At 34.4% G+C, this 22098-nt stretch overlaps 2 protein-coding genes across 2 annotated transcripts; both read left to right on the top strand.

Moving 5' to 3' along the window:
• Window positions 1–1883: 1883 nt before the first annotated feature.
• On the top strand, window positions 1884–16946 carry LOC124373748 (protein KIAA0100-like). Its single transcript, XM_046832093.1, has 7 exons — window positions 1884–2036; window positions 2898–3108; window positions 10752–10915; window positions 11155–11356; window positions 14652–14810; window positions 15312–15429; window positions 16806–16946. The coding sequence occupies exons 1-4, from the start codon at window positions 1884–1886 to the stop codon at window positions 11326–11328; spliced, it is 702 nt and encodes a 233-aa protein (XP_046688049.1). The 3' UTR covers window positions 11329–11356; window positions 14652–14810; window positions 15312–15429; window positions 16806–16946.
• LOC124373747 (protein KIAA0100-like) lies at window positions 14658–21792 on the top strand. Its single transcript, XM_046832091.1, is given in 8 exon segments — window positions 14658–14810; window positions 15268–15429; window positions 16806–17040; window positions 18523–18581; window positions 19827–19920; window positions 20042–20082; window positions 20084–20255; window positions 21561–21792. Coding segments are annotated over 8 exon segments (1104 nt in total). The 3' UTR covers window positions 21749–21792.
• Window positions 21793–22098: the final 306 nt, after the last annotated feature.

Genomic DNA, 22098 nt, shown 5'->3' with positions numbered 1-22098 from the left:
CGCTTTCTGTTCTCAACCTCAATAAATTCATCTTTGTTTGGCTGAGGTTCGCCACCGTCGGCCATTTCAGTTTCTGAGGCACATGGAGAAATCGTGTTCCAAGTCCTGCACAGAAGAAGCAAGATTATGATGAAGGGACTTTTTTTTCCCTCCGACTCCATTTTTTTTCCCGGTCCTCTCGGTATATTCTCCAGCTTTTTGAACTACTGTGTTTGACTTTGAAATTGAGGTTGTTTTTTGTCGAATTTGTTCGATATATTATCCAACTTCGATATGAAAAAATCGTACACAATAAGAGTTATAATAAATTACTGTAACAATAAGAATCTCGTTTATTACAATTTTAAAAACATAAAGTTAACACTAACATTACAAAACAACAAAACCAACTAAGGCCTCGACTTATATATCAAAGAAACCTTACAATATTTATAACTTGTCCAGCTTGATGGCAATGGGCAACAGCTTTTGTGAAATGGAGGAAAGAATTCTCCCCATGGGTTACCAGGAGCCAAACGTACATGTTGAAGCCACTTAAACTAATCTCGTCTCACATATTTTCCTCATATTCATCGCCATTTTCTTCCATTCCATTCCTCATTTCAGTCTCAAAATATTAGTCACTTCTTGCTGTTTATTTTTTACATTAAAACTGCTGTAAGTAATAAGGTGAAATCATATGCTAAGTTAAATAAATTGTAATATCGAATTATACCTTTGGATAAAAACATCGAACAATTTGTTAAAATCAACCGAATAACGAGTGTATGCTGCTTATTAAAGTCTTCGTTTTTTGCTTTTTTAGGAATTCTATTTAAATCCCAGTCATTTTGAAGGGTTATATTAATACTAACTGCCCCCAGTTGTCAATTTAAATACGAGTAGAAATGACATACATTTAGCACTCGCCAAGTTGAGACGCAAAACTCGGCCAGCCACTAGCCGTGATCAGGTAAGCTGAGAGGACAACATCTGTAATTTCACCTGAGCTGAGTGGGAGATCAACAGTATGAGCTACACTTAGTTACCTGATGAGTAAGTTAATAGATGAGTAGTTACCTGAAAGGAATTTGAGTAGTACAATTTCATAAAGGACTACATCTTTCTAATCAAGAGACCTTACTTATTTCATATTGTGTTATTACATAATTATTTATTTGAGATAATGTTTTAAAAATCATCTTTCGAAGTCCAGTAAATCAAGTCTGATGGATTCTTGTATAGTTTTGATATTTTAAACCCTTTTTTCATTATACTGTATTTGTTTCACTTGCTTCTAGAGATACATATACAGGATGGATAACAGGATTTCGGACATTTGCCATCGTTATAAGTTATTACGATAAGGCATAACACAACATTTCGAGGATTGGAATCTATCCTCTTCGTCAGGTGGGGGAGATATTAATAAATACAAAAATAAAGAACAGAAATAAGTAAACAAAGGAAAGAAAAAAGGTTCAAAACATACCTAAAATCTGCTTGAAGTCCAGTCTAAGCGTTGTCATTGCACAGGATGCAAGTCCCAAGCACAAATCACAACTACGAGGATCACAATCACACATCACACTAGCACTCTGGAAATATATATATATATATATATATAATACAGGATATTCAGATCTTTTTAGTTTTTGGCATCTACCTTTGAAAAATCAAATCAAGCGTGATTAACACCTTTACTGCAGCTTTATACAGAATGGTACAACCAGTATCAATCTTATTCTGTGCTGCAAGGCTTCTGCCAATGTCAACCGTTAAACATTCTTAATTTAATAATTTTGTAATGATTGAATTGAAGGCAAAAAAATTGTCTTGTATGAAACTAAGAGCAACACCTTTTCATGTGTACCAATTGTTGACACAGGCAAACTCCTTCACCAATGACCAAGCTGCAGTCAGGGCAGGCGCGGCAACCATGCTACAGCAACTTATTGCTGAGGCAGAGAACAAGAACGTGGTGTTTCAGCGATGACCTCAGCACACAGACTCGGGAGCAGCAGCTGCAGGGGCTGGCTGCATGTCACGAGGATGATGTGGTCCACAAGAATTGGCTCAGTGAGTTGAGATGAAATTCCTCAAAACATGCTTCAGGTTTCTTCAAGCTGTGATTATTGTATATATACCCTCTACTTTCTGCTTGAGAAGTAAACAACAAACTGAAGAATACCCACTCTCCTCCTGAGTTACTGATTATGGGAAGCCTGTAACTGTTATTGCTAATAAGGACCATTATTGCATGAACTTAGATTCAATCACCAAGTCTCTCACTATCTTAAAAATTCTTCCTTCATCACCTCCATCCGTCTCTTCCATGGTCTTCCTCTCAGTTTCCTTCCAATGTTTTGTTGACTCCAGTTCTCTAGAATTATATCATTCAACATTTTTTCATACATTCCCAAACACTTTAATAGGTAGTATTCACTTTAGACATTCCATTTTTACTGGCTTTCCGATGTCCATTTTTTGTATTTTGAACAATATTCTTCATAAGTGCCACATCAACCCACTTGCATTCTTCTTCATTCCACTTTCTAAATAGGTCTCACAGAAGGAGCCAGGCAGGATACAAATTTTGTAATGCTTAAAATGTTCTTAATTAATCAGCAGTAAAGCAACTATCTTAATAAGTAAGTCAAGCCAGTCAAGTATCCAACTAAGTAAATATATCAATGCTCATATTAAAAAACTGTTTAATTTACACAATCAGTATTTTACTCATTCGTATTGATGTTGAAAGTATTTAAAATTTGGTGAAACCCATTTTACGACAACTCAGGAAACAATATCTACCATATAAGAAAAAAGTATTAATAAAAGTGTAAGTTATAAACATTTAGCTTTAAATTGGAATCATGCTGGTTGAGTGTGCTATATTCTTGCACTTTGGTTTATAGTTCGCTCTTGTGAACAGTCAAGTGCTCCTGAAGGGCATAGAGACTAAGGGCTACGTGATATTGAGTGCTGCCAAAGCTGAAATCCTCCAGAGGGTGCACCGGCCTGTATGGAAGGACAGGACTCTGGTCTCCAAGACCACCTGGGTCGGCTCGTTGGAGTGTATGCAGTACTATGCCACAGTCAGTGCTGGCGAGAACGACTCCTTGGATGGTGAGTGAATGTCAATTCTTAGTTCAGTTGTTGATTACCATAGAATTTAGGAAGATACTGTTTTAGGAATTTTGATGGACAGCTATAACTAATCATTGGTCAACAATATATCATTGATAATTATGTTTTAAAAATTAATTGATAAAAATGTTCGGTGGTTGACAGTACCAAAAAGATTGAGCAAACACCATTTCAGCCAATATTAACAATATTTTGTTTATATGATGTCAGCTATTTTATCACTTAGCTATTGGTATTACACAGTTTTGATGTTTCAGGCAGTAATGATGGAGAATGTTAATCTTTAAGTGAATTTGAAGTAAAATTGGTAATAAAAAAATGGTATTGTAAAAATGTGTTTACTTTTTTAGAATGTACAATTATAATTGTTTTTGACCCTATGATGTGGAATTTTTTACTTGTGTGGTGACCCCTACGGTGGGATATTTTTGAAGAAACCTAGTATAAAATACAGAGGTTTAGTAAAGCTTCACTAACTTTGATCAGCTAATTTTGATCAGATATTTGTAATATTGTTACTCAAACATTCATAATGAAACTTAAAATAAACCTATAGTAATAAATTTTACTATATCATTATTTTTGTGGTTCTACCATAAGACATCAAAGAAACATTGTCAAACCAGTAGTAGATTTTTCTATCCTGAACTGTCATATTTCCAGCATATCTCGTATGTTAGCCTTAAGACAAAATATTATAGTATGAAAACACATTTATAAAAAAATCAATCTATTATTTTAAATAATCCTCATCCTGATGAGGAATAATTACCACTTTTTTACTTATACTGCCATTATTGCAATTAACAATATGGACATGTGATCCTTGTTTTGTCTACAACGTTGTCTTTTAGTTGGTTAGTCAGAATAATTCCAAAATTGGTGGCAAGATAGAAGCAAATGATGGGCTGTTGCCAATTGTTTTTATTTACGTCTAACCACTTAATGGGGTCATAAGTCAGTGTGTATAACTTTTATATAACATCAAAGGGTTAAGACATTATGGATTTTACTTTAGAATAGTTTTTCAGTGTTACATAGCTACTATCTATAAACGAGGTAGAGGACACCACGTCACGTGTTGTGTAACAGTCTTCGCTGAGGTTACATGCAAAATTTGCTGATAGTTAGACTGCATGTTCCTATGTCGCTTATTAACCATGAAGCTGGCAGCTAAACATCCTGTAGTGGCGGGCTATTTTTGGTCAGTTTATGAGCACTTATTCTAAGTTATCTCTACACTTCAAATACTATGTTTTTATCATGATATTATTAGTTGTTTTATTCAGTAATATCTGTAGAATAATAAAATATACTAATAAATATGATTTATTTATATTTTTCACATTTAATGAAACTGGAGATTAACAAATTTAATTTACGTAATCGTAGGGGGGCTAATATAAATCATGCTTATCAAAAAATATAAAGTTGGAAACTGATTATTCCAAAATATCCAAAAGATGGAAAAAAAATATCTAGTTTTAGAAAGTACACAGTTGTATAGAGTTTTGTACAGAAAAACATTTGAAGAAGAAGCTATTTATACCAACTTAGACCTGTTTCAAAATGGGTTAGGTTGAAAACAAATCTTTTATAAGTTTGCCAGCAAAACACCAACAATTGCATTAGATTTAAATAAAAATAAACAACGACACGACAATATTCAACCATTCAAAACCAACCATTGAAATAAGTGTTTTACCAAACGAAAATATTGACGTAGTAACTGTACATTCATTTAGCAGACAAGAACGGCAACTAAAAACAACAACAACAAACCGTCACAAATAACAGCTGGTTAAAATGAAGAGTAAGAACAACAAAGTTTTGTGCCGAGAAAACAACTCGTCATCGTTTCAATGGTACCTAAATATCATCACTAAATTTGATGTTAAATATTATAACAAATTAATCATTTGTAAACGTCATTACGTTCAATTTTGAACAACTCTCACTACAGTGGAGGTCCTTGTCATTGAACTACTGCCAACTTCAGGGTTAAATATTTCTGCTAAATTTATTTATTCTGAAATTTTCATGTTGCCATCAACGATTACCTATAAAACCATTTTCTCTACCAAATCCACTAGTATTTCAATAAATTGAAGGTACTGTAGCACTGACACTTGGATAATAAAACAACTTTTTAAGTGATATAGTGTAGATAAGTAATAGTGAATTATTAATTTAGTTCCTTGTTTTGTTGAGAGATTGCAGCACTTTCAAAACCATGCTTTGATAAGGATTAAATGTAAGTGATGAAATACAGTGGGTCACATTTGTGCCTGCCGAGGATGATGAGTGGAGATGAGTGGGAAAATAGTAAGGGTATTAAGAGTTGCCCGGTGAGCTCAGGAACTGGACATAGTCACTGATCTACTATTAAACAATATTTTAATAGTAATTTATAATATTTTAGGAGAGTCCACAGTTTGGAATTGAATTGGAACACTCATCATTTAAATGAAATTTATCATTTAGAAACTAATTTGAGAAAAAGATAAAATAATAATTAATAAACTGAATTAAAATTGACAGGAAGTGGACTACTAATATGACACCAGTAGTAACAGGCAGTTTGTAATATCTGCCATTAAGCAAAGGTTAACTTGAGTTGTCAGTCAGCTGTAGCAAAACGTTTAATTCAGTTTTGGACATTCCAGTGATAACATGCTACCAATAACATGCTAGCAACTAACAGCACTGTTAAACTGACAAGCCTTGTTATCTTATCTGCAGCCTCTCTGATAAGAGCAGTATAGCTCAGGCAGTAGAGTACTGGATTCATAAACTTGAGATTCCTGGTTCAAATCACAGTGAAGGCAACTAATTTTTGCTAGCTACTATTGTGACTCTAATTATTTAAAAATTAATATTTTCTGAACAGAAATAATTTTTTTACTTCTCTTGTTTTATTTAATATCTATACATACACTATTAGTTTTATTACCTTGTCTTAATAACACTATTATAAATTATAAATAATAATAAATATTAATTAAATAGTTGCTCAAAATGCCAAAAGACAAATCAAACAACCCAAAATATCCATGTGGTGTCTGTAGTATTGGAGCAAAATACTCCAGCATTAAATGTACTGGTCCCTGCGGTTTCTGGTTCCATGGTGGATGTGTTCACATCTCGGACGGACGGACAGTTGAAAAAACTCTCAAAGGAAGAAATTTCATCATATAGGTGCAAAAACTGCAGCATGTCTCACCCAGTACAAAACACAAATCACCTATTGGGCTCTCACGCACTGGAAACCTCCTGTATCAAGGATAACTGTCACGCCCAAATACGCATGAATAGCTCAGAGGTATTAAATAGCCCCATTAAAGAACTTGAATGTAGCCTAATTGAAAATAATTTATTAGAAGAGTCAAATAACGATGACCACAAATTGCAGATGGCTGCCAAAATAGGTTCGGCCTTACTAGAAGAAAACAAAATTCTAAAAGAAGAAAAATTTAAGTTAGAAACCAGATTAACAATAGTGGAAGGGAAATTGGAAGAGTTGGAAATTGAGGGAAAAAAAAAAAAACACATAGACAGAATTGAAATTTTATTACAACAGAATGCCGCATCACAAGACCAGCTAAATAAGGAAAAACAACTACGTCAAGAATCTCAAGCCATTTTTGAAGAGCATGACCGTAAGTTAAATCAACTTATTGACAGTCATCTAAGAAAGCTTGACCAGCAAGAAAAAACTATTTTCAGGTTGCAAAAGAAAATTGATGGACATGAAGGGATAAATAAAACTTACAAAGACTCCTGTATGCAAACTACACCTCCAGTAAATGACCTAACAAAAAACACGCAAAGTACACACCATTTATATTGATTGAACTAGCGGAAATAAAAACAAAACTAAGTCAGTTAGAGTTAGCAATCAAAACCCCACCATCTGAAATTGCAACAAAAAATAATATTTCCCCTAAAGTGACACTGACCCCCTCAGTACAGCATATTTCATTCATCCCCAAGGAGGAAAGTAGGTACTGGGATGAAGAGGAATGTATTTAGTATCTCCCTGCAAGCAGCTAAATACAAAAAAAGGACTACCCCCAAAGCGAAATGCACTAACCTGAACCAAAGAGAGAGTCAAGAACTTATTTGCAATTCTCAAACTGACAAAAATAAGGACAACCAAGAGGCAAATGACAAAACAAAAATTACTTTCAAATCGACCGGGGCTCCTGTAACAGCCCACAAACTAGGAGAAGGTGAGACTATTGAAGAATTCTTCGTAAAGAGCTTTTCCAACTTCAAGAAGACTATGGACGACCAAAACCAGATAATGTTCCAGACAATAGTACAGCCATGACAACCCCTAATAATTTTTTACAGCAGGCTCAATACAAAAAACAACGTTACAGAACAAGAATGTTTCTACGCACAACAAATCAGGCTTTCCAACCAAATACAGCACTAAAAGCTCAAATGAAACCTCAACAATAAGTATACTGCACCAAAACGTGAGAGGCCTAACCAACAAAATAGAAAGACTAAATCATTTCTTAAGAACCCTCCAGCCTACAATTATAATTCTGACTGAACACGGGTTAAGCTCCGAAACCTTGCTCTTAACAAAAGTCAATGGCTACAAATTAATAACAGACTTTTGCAGAGAACAACACAAATTAGGAGGGGTTGCCATCTACATTGACGAAACCGCAGATATCTGTGTAGAAATGCTAGACATAAAAAACCACTCCATGGAACTCCTCTGTGAGGCAGCCATGGTAAAAATTGGCACTAAACAATGCTCCTTCCATCTACTTGGCCTCTATCGACCTCCAGGAGGAAACACCAAACAAGCTATAGAGGTCATGTCAGCAATTCTTTCAACATCTCGGGCAGATGCAAGACAAATTATTGTAATGGGTGACGTTAATTTTAATAGATTGACAGCAAACCAAGATAACGACTTATTTGAAGAAGAACTATCAACATTTGGGATCAAGCGTCTACCACTCCCAGCAACAAGAACGACCAGTACCACTGCAACATCAATTGACTGCATCTGCACAAATGTACCTGAGGACAATATTAGCTACAGTATCATACAAAGCGGATTATCCGACCAAAAATACACGGCCAACTTTGCAAGGTGCAGTATGAAGGGAATAAAGTTAAAAAACAGGAAAACTCCTTCAAGAGGAATTTCAGCAAGCGAAACCTAGATAATCTAAAAATGGAACTTATCACAGAAAGCTGGGACAGTGTACACAATGCCCAAGATGCTGAAGAAGCATATAACTCATTTCATGCCATTGTAAGGAGAGCATTAGACATTGCATGTCCCCTCTCCTCAAAATCAAGGCCTAGAGGGAAGCCAAAACTCAAGTTCCAATATGACCCTGAAGTAAACACACTTAAAGAAGATTTCCTTAAGGGCTTGTACAGATATGAACTGACAGGAAGTGAACTTGACAAGGACACAATGAAACAAAAAAAGAAAACTTATGACCTAAAACTTAGAGAACTCAGGCGAGCAGCTGCAAATGAGCACATAGCCAGCTCTGACAAATAAATCTAAGGCACTCTGGAGCATCATCAGTGGAGAAAAACAGCAAAAAAAAGTCTGATGGACACACTTAGACAGCTAGAAATTGATGGAAAAATAGAAGACAGCCCGATGGTAATTGCAGAGCACTTAAACAGCTATTTCTGCCGGGTAGCAGATATCACTCTTAATAAAAATCGCAGTGCTCTCCAAATTAATACTGTTCCACCACAGCCCACTGCAAATATCCAACAGAACCCACAACTAACCATGGCCCCCACCACACACTAAATGAAGTACTGTCTGTAATACAGACATTAAAACCTAAACTGTCATGTGGCATTGATGAAGTCCCATCAAAGGCAAGTCAAGGCATTGTGGCAAACCAATTAGCAGCCCCACTCGTCACAATAATTAACAAATCCTTTGATAATGGTCACTTCCCTTCAAAACTAAAACTCTCTAAAGTCTACCCAAAGCACAAGAAGGGATCAAAAACCAAACTTGAAAATTATCGACCAATCTCTTTAATCTCTCCTTTCTCAAAAATTATAGAAAAAATTGCACTAGAAAGGATGGTACAACACTTGCAAGAACAAGAACTCGCTATCAAATTGCCAACATGGATTCTTGAAGGGAAGATCCACCATCACTGCAATGACAAGCTTAGTAGAACATATCACAGACCAACTAGAAGATAATAAGTTTGTCTCAGCCATCCTTTTAGACTACAGCAAAGCATTCGATTGCTTAGGGCATGATTTGATTGTGAAGAAACTATCAATTCTAGGCTTCCAAGGCAAATCAAGGCATTGGGTGGCAAGCTATCTAGCAGATCGCAGCCAGATTGTGGAAATCCATAGAACCATAAATAATAAATCGTGTACTTTTAGGTCCCAAACTCAAGCCAATAACTAGAGGGGTGCCCCAGGGTTCAGTCCTGGGTCCTTTCTTGTTTGTGCTGTTTACCAATGACTTTAATGACTTCATTAACCACAACAACATCCTCCCCATTATGTACGCAGATGACACTACACTTTCTTCTTCAACATGACACAGCGCAGGGACTACACTCAACAATTACTACATCAACTGGAAAAAGCTCTACAATACTGTCTACAAAATGACTTGGCAATCAATCCGTCAAAAACCACTCAGCTAAATTTCAGTAGAAGACATGAAACAGATCCCAGAAGTTCCCAACATCTTGGTAGATAATCATTCTAAATTATTGGGCATGACAATAGACACCAAATCTTTCCTGGACTGAACATGCTGATACATTGAGCAAAAAACTTGGACCTGGAATTTTTTGTTGTGAGAAGAATAAAGTGGATAGCTGGACAAGAGGCTGCAAAAGCAGCATACCATGCGCTGGTAGAAATCACACATAAGATATGGCCTGACTATATGGGGAGGAACTTCACAACAGAACCTTGACAGAATACTGGTGCAACAGAAAAAAGCTATAAGAGCACTCGCCAACCTCACTCCAACAGAGAGTTGTAGAGATGCCTTCAAATCACTGAGGATTATGACTGTCATTGCCCTTTACATTTACTCAGTAGTTGTCTACACAGACCAGGCAGAGCTTACCACAGGAGAAAACATTCACTCCTACAACACACGGAGAGCAGCAGACTATCATCTTCCAGCGCACCGCACCACACAATACAGCAGAAAACCATCATATATCGGACGGAAAGTTTTCAACTCACTTCCAACAAATCTGAAAAATCCTCAACGGCCAACAACTGAAACGCCATCTGCAAGACTGGCTGATGGAGCGACCATTTTATTCAATGAAGGAATATTTTGAAACAAGATGACTGAAGCAAGACCGAAACTTGAAGGACCTATTTCCTTTGTATATAAAACTTGTATCTCTTGACGAATGTACATTTCTTAAAGAAATTGTAATAAAGATTTTTGACTATTGACTATTGACTATCTCTGATCTGATACAGAGAAACAGCCAAGGCCACCCATAGTGACCCCTCAAGCTCAGGGACAATCACATAAATTAACAAACAATCACACATGTTTAAAAATATCAGAAGCGGTGATTTCTGTTGATCCAGAATGTAATGTTATTGATTTGTTGCAGAAAACATAATGTGGTTAAATGTGGAAAACATACAGGAGAAAGAGGGAACATATATCACAGACCTCCCCGACTTGCCCCACCTGGTGGGCAGTGGGCAGAGTGTCGGGGGAGTGATCAGTGAGACAGTGGGGGCCAGCAGTACAGAGGAGAACCCTCCTTTACAGGTTAGTAAAAGAATAGTGTTATCATAACAGTATGCTATACAATCTGACGTAATAGGGTTTAATTTAAAAGATTGGAAATTATGGATTGAGGAATTGAGAGGGATTACAAAAAATATAACAGATGTATAATATTACCTTTATAATGAATTCTATTATTGATAATCTATTAGATAACTTATAAACTTAAATCCATTCATGACAATGATAAATCTCTAACTCCCTCTTGTGCTTGTTTGCAGCTACAAAGGATAGTGTCACGGTGCAAGTGTGAGTTCTTTTACGTGGGGTACGGTGAGAGTTCCATGGACCCCCACAACCTGGCGGAGGTACCTCCCGTGCCTCCAGAGGAGCCCAGTGGTCTATGGGAGCGACGGGAAACTGCTGTGGAATGCCTTCACACTCATGCATCATGACCTTGACGTCTGTACCAACTCCCTGCAGGTAATTTACATCTGTGTAGACTATACAATATTTTTTCTTTAAGGAGAGGCTTTTCCCAATTGTTGAGCGTAATAATTTTTTGTTTCTTTTACATTGTTGGTAACATTTGTAAAATATTATATTACGCTTAATATTTATCGCTTGAACGAATTGAGCACAACATTAACATTAAGAATTAAAATTATAACGTTTGGTTCACCAAAATAATGTCATACAATATAGATTGAAATGTAATAATGTCTGTTGTAAACTGTTATTACAAATACAAGTATTTTTGCCCTAATATTAGTTTCTCAATAATAATTATTATAATCAATAGCTAGGTTATAATTTATCATAAACGTTTTATGTATTTAAAAACAACAAAATTCACACTAACTTGTTACAACATATTACAAGCAAAATTCTTTCTTCGGTAAACTGAATCCAGTGTGATAAGATTATATAAATCTCTTAGTAAATAAATTGATTTTCAAAATACTCTCTGAATGAGTAGTAAGTGGGAACTTATTAAAATAAGTTTAACCCTCCAAGTAATGACTAAACCACTTCAAAGTGCTAGGCCATTTTCAAGCATATGACATTTCTTTTTTTTAAACAACTTTTTTATATACTGTACAAATATATGGTTCAAATTGCATGTATTACATATGGTTTTTTTCACAAACATATGTTCTATAAGATTAAGTAAAAAATAAAAATGCTTATCTTTTATCATAAAAAATCTGGTCCTTCTAACCGATTGTTTAGTTTTTATATTTTTATTTTTCAAAATCCTTGACGTATAGTTTTTACAAAATGCAGTAGTCCTAATTCTAAAAAATATTCAAAATGTTCCAAATTTAATGCTGAATAAGAAAAATATCACTTCATAACCTTTTGCACAACATATCACAATACTAATTTGGTAAAAAACAAAACAATGTTTTTTTCGCCCAAATTTTACTAAAATGTTTTACCACATCAACAAGTGTCAGTAAGTAGTTGAATAGTAAGTATTGTCTCAAAATAAACACATATTTAGTTACTGATATGAGTAAAAAGTAAGAAAAATGACAGATAAAGTATTAAAAATACAGAAAAATGGCTTATATACATATTTACATTAGACTAAAAAAAATTAGTCTGAGTCACTCTCCTGGTGGGGGTGCTGCTTTCATCACTATCATTTCCACTCAAATCGTTCATCAAAACAGCGCCTAATGGCACTTGAATTACTAAGTTCACTCATAGCACAAAATAATTACTCAATAAACAATAATATAAGTCATTTACAAATCAAAAGAATGAAGCAAAACAACAACGTCACAGTCACAGAGCGTCGCCTGCGAGACGACCGTAACAGACAAACACGCATCGAAAACAGCTGACTATTCTTCTTGCTCTTCCTCGCAACCTTCTGAATTACATAGTTCTAATTACGTTACTAGATAGGGAATTTATTCCTACATGTAGCCTTATAAACCACGTCATTATTGAGCAAACCGTTCGTCTGTGATATGAAAAAAACAAACATATCACACAGTGCGATAGTAGCACTTTGAGGGTTAAACAATGAAAGGGTAATCTAAAGTTTATTCTGTTATAAAGCTGTAAACCAAAACATCTAGAAGATATGTCATAAGATGTGTCACGTAAATTTGTCATTATTTAAATTTTTATCAGCCCATAATATTAGGTAGTCATTGATAATAAACGGAAATTTTATGTAGGTTAAAAAGATAAAAGGACCCAGCAGGGTACCTTGTGGAAATCTAACAGAAGAATGCTTCCAATTAGGCATAAATATTTCACTCCATTTTTGTAGAAAATTAATTTTCCTTTACTTTCAGTTTTGAAGGAAACAATGAATCAAAGAGAGGCAAGGACAGCTTTTTACATATTCCTTTAATTTGGAATAAAAGTATTAAATGATCAACACAATCGAAAGGAAGATCACAGCACGCTTCAGAAGTGACCAGTGATCCCTCCAAGGCATCAGCTAGTGTATTCATAAAAAGAGTTCAAGTCCAAAGGATAATAAGTCTCTCTGAATTCAGTTACTGTTAATGTAAAATTATTTTTTCTGAATATGTATTCAGTCTCCAATTAGAAGTTTTAAATACCTTAGATAAGTTGCAAAGGATTCATAAATGGCAGTAATTATATCTAATTTTGTCCCTAATTAAAAAAAAAAACCCCTAAGTAACTTGAACACTTTTCAGATTATTTGGAAAAATATAAGTTTTAAACTTTGATTTATTATCATAGTGAGTAGTTTTATTATTAGATAAACAGTTCTTTTATTAATATCACTAGAAATAATTTCATCCTAATCAGCGAATGTCTTCATTATTCAAATAAGACAACAATTTTAAACTTCCTTTTCATTGGCTGGATCCACAGGAAACAGGAAACAACCTTTCCTATTACCATAATTCCTAGCAAAAGAATAAACGTGTGATGCAGCATGCCCTGTTATATTTAAATTTGAAACTACATTTACAAAGAATTTATTTAAGACTTGACAGTATCAAATGGATTGTCTAATTTACTGTTACTGCTGCTCCAAACCATATAATTGTTTGTGTAACATTTATCAATTTATATTCCTTTTTTTAACAATGTGCCTGGAATCTGACACTGTCACAGAGTTTACTCCTAGAATCTGGTGTCATGTTCATCTAAAAAGATCCAATAACATTCGGCTACGAAAAAGCTTAAAATGGACGCTTGACATAGTTTTGACATCAGAGACACCTAGACTACAAACTATAATGTAATCTAGGTGAAGAGTGCAGGTATAATCTAGGTCCAAACGCTAAACTCAACGTTCACTACGAATCAACCCTTCTCACCATGCTACATTGTGTGTAGAAAACTCGGTTCCTCCTTGTGCTTTTGGGATTGTGTCAAAAACATTGTAGAAACTCAGTTGTGCACTTGATGACAATACCTCCTCATCGTAGATTACATTTGATTTTGTAGTCTAAGTGTCTCAGGTGTTGAAATGATGCAAAGAGCTTCTTAGTCCCTGAAATATTTGGATCTCTTCAGACGTCGATGGGCTTCAGATTTAAAGGGCTTAAGTCTGTGACAATATCAGATTTCAGACACTGCACCGAGCGGAAAGTGAAATTGATCTGAACTCAACATTCACTTTCAATCAACCCTTCTCACCATAGCTACATCATTTGGCTGGCTGGAGAAACTAATTAATGGTTCAAACCAATTAAGAATGCAAAGTTTCTGAGCTGACTAGTGACTATAAAAGATTATGCTATTAGTATTATTTCACCTGATTTATTCTGTTCAGTATGCCATGATTTTGGACATAGTCAACAACCTGCTGCTGTATGTGCCACCGAGACGGAAGGAGGCTTACGAGCGCTTACAGAGGATGAGGTTCCAGCTGCAGCTACACAGTGTAGAAGACCAGCATAGACCCATTCAGCAGCTGCCAGAATCATGTGCGGTGAGTTATGTTGTAATTAAGTGCTATAAAAGTATAGTACTAGAACCAATTTCATATACATTTTGCTGTTCAGTTGTATGGCATAAGAATGTGTGATATTGAAAACTTCGTCAAACTTGAAGAATTGGAGTTTAATATACTTTAAAAATGTGGAACATCTTCATTAAATTAAAATTGACGTAAAGATGAGTAAATTAGTTGTGATTAATGAACTTTGAGTTAAAAAGTGGCTCACAATTATTTTGGATGATAAACAATGTTTGGACAACATTCTAATGTGACGGGGCATTCTCTATCATCAATTGTCAAATTTTCACAGATTTTGAAACTTACTAGAACAGTAAATGTATGTGTGACTGAAAATCAGGCTGAAGTGAAAAAGTGTAAATGTTACTGAGCACATAACAGGATGTTGTTTAGCAAGAGAGTTTTCTTAGTTTCCTGATGATCCTCATAGTTAGGTAACGTCCGAGTTGGCGTAATCGTTGTGTGTGCCAGCAGATCGTTGGTGTCCAAACTGCGTAAGCTGGAGAAGGAAACTTACCTGGTACAGAGAGCCCTAGCGGACGAGCCGGGCAGCGAACATCTTCTCACGGAGATGGAGATTCTGGAAGAGCGGGTGAGCACTGAATCTAGCTATATCTAAGATTACATTGTAATTATGGCTTACCTACACATAAAATAGCATAAAAGTTACAAATAGTCAGATTTTTTTTGTTATGCAAATTGTTGATGTTTGCACATTAAAATGATTGCTACAACTCTTAAAAATCATTTCAAAATCGAATGTAATTTTTTAGAGTTCCTATACATCCTCCAATCATGACTTTAATATAGAATTTCGTTAAGTAACTTTTACTTTGGTGGATTATTAAAACAATGTAATTTTTCAGCATTGCGTTTCAAACCTATTTCACCAGTAATGGTTATATGCAGAAAAGTAAGTAATAGGTATAAACATAAAAGCTATTAAATATACTTCAGTAAAAAGATATTTTCTTATTTTATTTTTTATTTTTTTTTTTCAGTTTAATTACAATTTTAATTTTAAAATTAAATATAGAATACAATGTTATCATCTGCCCAATATCACAATTAATAATGTCTTATCTTATTCTAAAACTTGCGTTTCCCAACAATTCAAATACTCTAACTAGCTTTGTTATAGTAAACAACGGCTCGCTCCAGTCAAATGTTACTTAAGTTTCTGAATTAAATTATTTTATTTTATGCTTTCATTTCATTAGTAATAAAACTGAATTCATAATAATAAACATTAAGTGGAACTTTATGTTAAAGCAGCACACACCAACATAGTCCCAGCTGTAGCTGGTACATCTGAATCCTCCCAGTAAACCGCACGCCCAAAACTGTTGTCAGTTTTTGCGTGTAGGAAAAATTGTGAAGGAAACAGGATTTTTCCAGACATTTGCCATCGTTCAGTGAAACAAAAATCAGTAACGCTATTGTATCAGTAAACACTATATTATGTTTGCTTTATGTATCACTAAACAATGGCAAATATCCAGAAAAATCCTATTTCCTTCACAATCCTTCCATCGTCGAAATCAAACTTCAAATTAGGAAATCTTACTGATTTGGCTCATCATGTGCTGTTGTTGTAAACAAATATACATACTGTACCTTTTTTCATTCATATGTTTTTGCAGACAACATGTAAATCAAACAGGCAGTAATGATCATAGATAGCCACATCATAGCGGCGACGGCTGGTAGTTAGCAGTGATTGTGGCAAACACTGCCTCAAATTTCACCGGACTATATTGATGCAGGCTGCTCTCTCAAATTTGATTTTAAAGAAGCAACTGAGTAATCAAATGGCAGTTCTTTACCATTCGGCATCTGCAACTTTAAACAATAATGATCAACTTTTTCAACTGGAGTGGTTCGATAATGATCCTCATTGAGTCAAAGTAATTTGCAAAAGAATCAAGAAAAGACGATTAACATGCTCTAGAATTCACACTGTGACAGGTATATGACTGCAAAGAGCAGCTGTTGTCCCAAAGTGATGAGCTGCACATGATGCTCTCCTGCTACAAAGAGACACAGCTCTCGACGAGTCAGAAGCTGGCGACAACGCGCAGGGACAAACCGGTCACTGTGGTGCGAGCCAATGAGATCTGCTTCAAGCATGCACAGTGGCGACTCACAGATGCTGACGGACAGTTGGGCATCGCTGATCTCGTACTGTTCCAACTTTCTGTGAGTATTGGAATTTATTTTGTTGTACTGAGAAAAAGTGTATTTTGCTTTCTTTCAAAGTTTGGTAAACTTTGGTATAAGGAAATCTGGGGAGGAACAACTTTAGTAAGTTTTAAAAGAATATTCTTAATACAAAAAAGAGCTGTAAGAGTTATTAATAAATAAACCCCCAGTGATTCCTTACAGAAAGCATTTTCAGGATTCAAAAATCCTGACTATCAAGTTTATACCTGTATGAGTTATGCAAATATTACACAAAACATAAAAATAATTTTTTCTCATGATACAAATGCCAATATACATAATACCGGACATAATTTTTATTACAGATAAAACAACATAGCTCTTCCAAATTTGAAAAATCCATAAATAAATCAGTGATTTGTAAAAATAATAGATAAAATATTGAAATGCAACAAAAAAATTGGTGTCAAGAAAAAAGTTTTTTAATGGAAATAAAAAAATACTTTGTTAATGAGAGCATGCTATTCAGTATATGATTTTTTTGATGACTCTTTCATATAAAAATGGGTTTTTAATGATTTTAAATTGCAATATTAGTTTTTGGATTATTTATATAATACAATGTTTGAAACTCTTACTGAATCTTTATATTAAGAACTGATTACCTTTTTGTTATCTAAAAAAATGTTGAGTGATGACTTTATATCATATCTACGACAATTCTCTATATACTTTATGTATTGACTGAGAAATAAAAATCTATTGTCTATTGTCTAGTGAAACCTTGTTTATTCGGGTTAATTGGAATTGAATGTGATCCGGATAAACATGAATCTGGATAAACTGGGAATACACCAAAATATCAGATAATAAGAAATTTATTTGTTACAAATATGACGTTAAAAAAAAGAGCCAATTTACTATTTTGTTTTAAAAAGATTAATGAGAAATATGAAAATAAGAAAATAAATTGTAACGTACTTTTTTTATACAAAGCTCAGAGGAGGGAGAGGGGGAGAGAGATATGTGTTGCTTGGACGATGGAGGCATTGTGAAGGAAGCAGGATCTTTTTTTTTCACTGATGTCATATGATTGTAATTAGGTTTGTTTACAAATTTATTTATCCTGATATTGTCTCATTGATATCATAGTTACCCATAGAATAAATATAAAAATAAATTGCTAACGCTCTCAAAAATTCCCATCATCAAACATCAAACTTAGTGTTGCATGTTTAAAAATGAAGCTTTATGCAAAATGTTAAGTCGAAAGGTCTGTTTTGTTTTATGAAATATCATGCGGATGTATAGACAGACAGACATAAAAATATGTCCAAACCCCGCAAATGATAGGCTTTCGCTAGTCGCTCAGCCAACAAGGTGGTTATTGTGGCAACAGAGAGGTAACTGAGACATCATTGTGACAGGTATACCAAGAACTCCAAGAGTGACGACTTCCGTGGAACACCTTCTAGAGGTCGGCTAATGTCAGGATGACTAATCTACTACTACCGATATCAAGTCTACAAGGAGGTCATTGTACCAACAGAAATCCAGAGCAACATGCCAGTTGATCGGAAGGTAATCCTATATGTTGTTTTTGTGGGTATTAATCTGATCAATAAAGAAATAAAATATGGAATACCTTTTGAAATAATTTTTTTTATTATTTAGGTATATTTGTTACTTTGTGATTAGTAATGTTTACATCTTGGCTATTTCATTACAATAACAATGGCAAATACTCATTATCTAGTTAACATTTATGTAATTTTTTCAAATTGTCACTTATACATGCCAAACAAAGAGTTGATTTTCCATCACATAAACATCAAAATTTAAATAATAAAAAGGAACCTATCCCTCCCAATTATTCAACAACTAATATTTCATGGTGTCACACTATTGATATGGTTGATGTAGGGTTCTATGTCCCTGTTTTGGTAATAATCTTCAGTAAGGACTCTACTACCTATTATTTGAGTCAGATAACTGTTCTTGATCAATACAGGCAGTAGAATTAAAGAATGTGAAACATTGCATTCCTGAATCAAAATTCAGTTTTCTACTATTTTGTTGTCTGGCTAAATCAAGATACAGTTTTGGTTTATGTAACATAAATTTAAGATAATTTCTCTTTTTTAAAACCCTCTCTGCAATTGCAGGCTTAATTTAAGACCATCCACAGGGCATGAAATACTTAACTTCTGTTCAACTTGAAAATGGTTGATAGGTTAATTATTATTTCTCTGTGTCAAGTGGAAGATGTCTCACTTTTCTATTTTATATAGGTAAACCTTCTTTTCCTACCCTGTTAAAACTCTCTTGTTAAAATTTGGATACAGATTTATTAGATTAGATTGTCGGGGTCCAACGAAACAACAAAAATCATAAAATGAACTGATTAGTAAATAATCAGTCTGTATGGTGATGCAGTTGTTTAAAGAATACAAACTCAGATGATTAGAATGCTGCTTTCCAATCAAAACCCTCTTATAAGCAAATGTTACCAATACGGTTTATGGAGGCAGTGTATTGTGTGTATTATGAATTGCATAAGAATACTGTGATTTTCTCCAATAAAATAATTAGAATTGATATCAGAATAGGAAATTACAAATTTGGAGTTGGAACTAAATAAAAGTTTTGGATTGAATGTGTCTACATTGTAGTTTAACGGAAAAGCAGGTTACTGATTTGGATCTTCACTTTTAATTAATTTTGCAGGTGCCCTCTAAAATTGGTTTTTGAATTGTGTCCACTAAATGAGAAAATGTTGCTTTTGTAGTTTGTCCAAATATAAATTCCTCTCTTTTGTTATTTTAGAGGGCTGTTAGAGTGTTTTGCCGTGAAAAAGCTCCTGTCGGAGGAATTTCTGTGAAGGAGCATTTTGAGATCAACGTTGTGCCTTTAACCATAGGTAAGAAAATTTTTATATATTTTCAATCAACATGTGAAATGCTGTTGTTTTTTTATCAGCCACCAATACATAATTGAAATAATTACTTGTAATTACTATTCCTTTTTATACTCTATTTCAGGTCTGACAAAGAAATTTTACAATACCATGCTGCGGTTCTGGTTTCCCGGAGCGGGATCCAGAGAACATTGAAGGAGACGGGTTGGAGGAGGCTGAGAGTGGCAGTACCTCATCAAAAAAGGAGCAAGAGTTTCTGAAAAAAACTGTTAAAAAGGGCAAAGATTCCAATTTTTATGTCCGTATAGAGCAAAAGGATGATGTTGGAAAAAATGAAGGTAATATATAAACATTTGTTTGAAAGTTTTTTATAATCTTTAGGTACTCTACTGTATGTGTGGTTTTTTTAATAGCACTTTATTCAAAGATCAGAAATTCAATGTAAACACTCATTTGTTCTAATGTTATCTGTTGACCAGAATTATATAAAAGTTATTCAACAAGATATTTTGTACTCTAGTAAATCTGTATGTTTTAAAAAACCAGCAAAAATGTGAAGGTTTTTAATAATATAATAATAATAATTTTCGCTACTCAGATCTAGTGCTACAAACATTTTATTTAAAACAGAATTAACCCCATTCAGTAACCCATTCAGGATTCTGTTAGATAAAATGGTGCCTTGGAACATCATCAGAGCTGTTGTAACATTTATAACCTAAATATGGTTTCCAGTAAGAAACTAATCAATTTTGTGTGTGTATTTGAAAATGATTGATTTAATTTGAATTAAAAACAGAGAAACAATTTTGTTATATTTTTACAGTAATTTACAATTAACAAGTTAAATTTTGTTCATGTGTAAGTTTCTCAAGCTATGGAAAGATGCACAGATCTTTATTACAGGTTGAATGTTCAAATATGTTGTGTCTTTATGATGTTGTTGAATTATGATGTTGTAATAATAATTTTACTGTGTGATACCTTAATTAATAATACAAGAAGTGCACTCCAAACCAAATGCAAAAACTAACATTTAACGCTTTAAAAAGTTTAAACATAAAATGTAATTTGACTACTGAATGTTAGAACTCCTTGATTTTGAACCACCGCTTCTAACGCTACTATCTGTGGATATTGTGTGGATATTAAGTCTTCATTCACGAAACTATCATCCTACCTTCATCACAGTCCAGTTAATAAATAGCCCAATTTCAAAGAAACTATTGGATCTACAGTTTCTAATTTCCAAATTACTGGGCTTGGGCACACAGTCCCCATCAATTCCTTCTTCCCACCACCTTAGTCATTCCTTTTCTCTACCTGCTTTTCTTCACCCCCTCATCATACTCCCTAAAGATCTTCATCATAGATTTTCTTCTTTTCATTTTCAGCTGGCCATATAGGCATTATATTGAATTAATTGTCAGGCTACACTCTCAATTATTATTGCTTATTGAGACATGAAGAATTGATATTCTAGTGAACAAGACTTCTCTAGTTTTATCCAAAGTGAGAACAGTATGCATAAATGTAGTTTTTATCCCACACCAAGTCATGAAAATCTCTTAAACGCTTTTTGTTTTGCAATCTCATCATATTTTTTTATGGAGTTATTCCAAGTTGGGATATCTGTTCTGCAGGAGCGAGCAGAGAAGAACAAGCTGTTCATCTACATCAAGATCCCAGAGGTGCCGATGAAGGTGAGCTACAAGGGGAACAAAGAGAAGAACCTGGAAGATATCCAGGACGTGAGCCTGGTGATACCGACTCTGGAATATCACAATGTTACGTGGACTTGGCTGGACCTGCTGCTGGCCATGAAGAATGATAGCAGAAGAGTCATATTGCCGCAGGTCAGCTAACATTCCCTCTTGTTATGTGAATTCAGTAGACATCTCTTTGTGCATCACATCTCACAAAAATAAGTAGGACTATCTCATAAAAAAGGTTGATTTGAGGTCCAAGATTTATGGGACTCAAAAAAGTATAGTGTGCAATTATGTTAACGAATGGCTGTGACGTCTTGATTTGTTCACAGTGGGTATAGATCATGTCTGTGCTATCAGTCCACTATCCGAAACATTAATTTGTAAAATTATCCAAGTACTAAGGAGGAATCTGTAACACTGCAAAACTATATGTAGTCAAAATTATAAGAAATATTTTTGTCAAATCGTA

Source organism: Homalodisca vitripennis, unplaced genomic scaffold (genome assembly GCF_021130785.1).
Source record: "Homalodisca vitripennis isolate AUS2020 unplaced genomic scaffold, UT_GWSS_2.1 ScUCBcl_6290;HRSCAF=13435, whole genome shotgun sequence".
Classification (NCBI taxonomy): domain Eukaryota; kingdom Metazoa; phylum Arthropoda; class Insecta; order Hemiptera; family Cicadellidae; genus Homalodisca; species Homalodisca vitripennis.
Note: the sequence above shows the minus strand (reverse complement) of the source record. Positions and strands in the feature narration are given on the sequence as shown.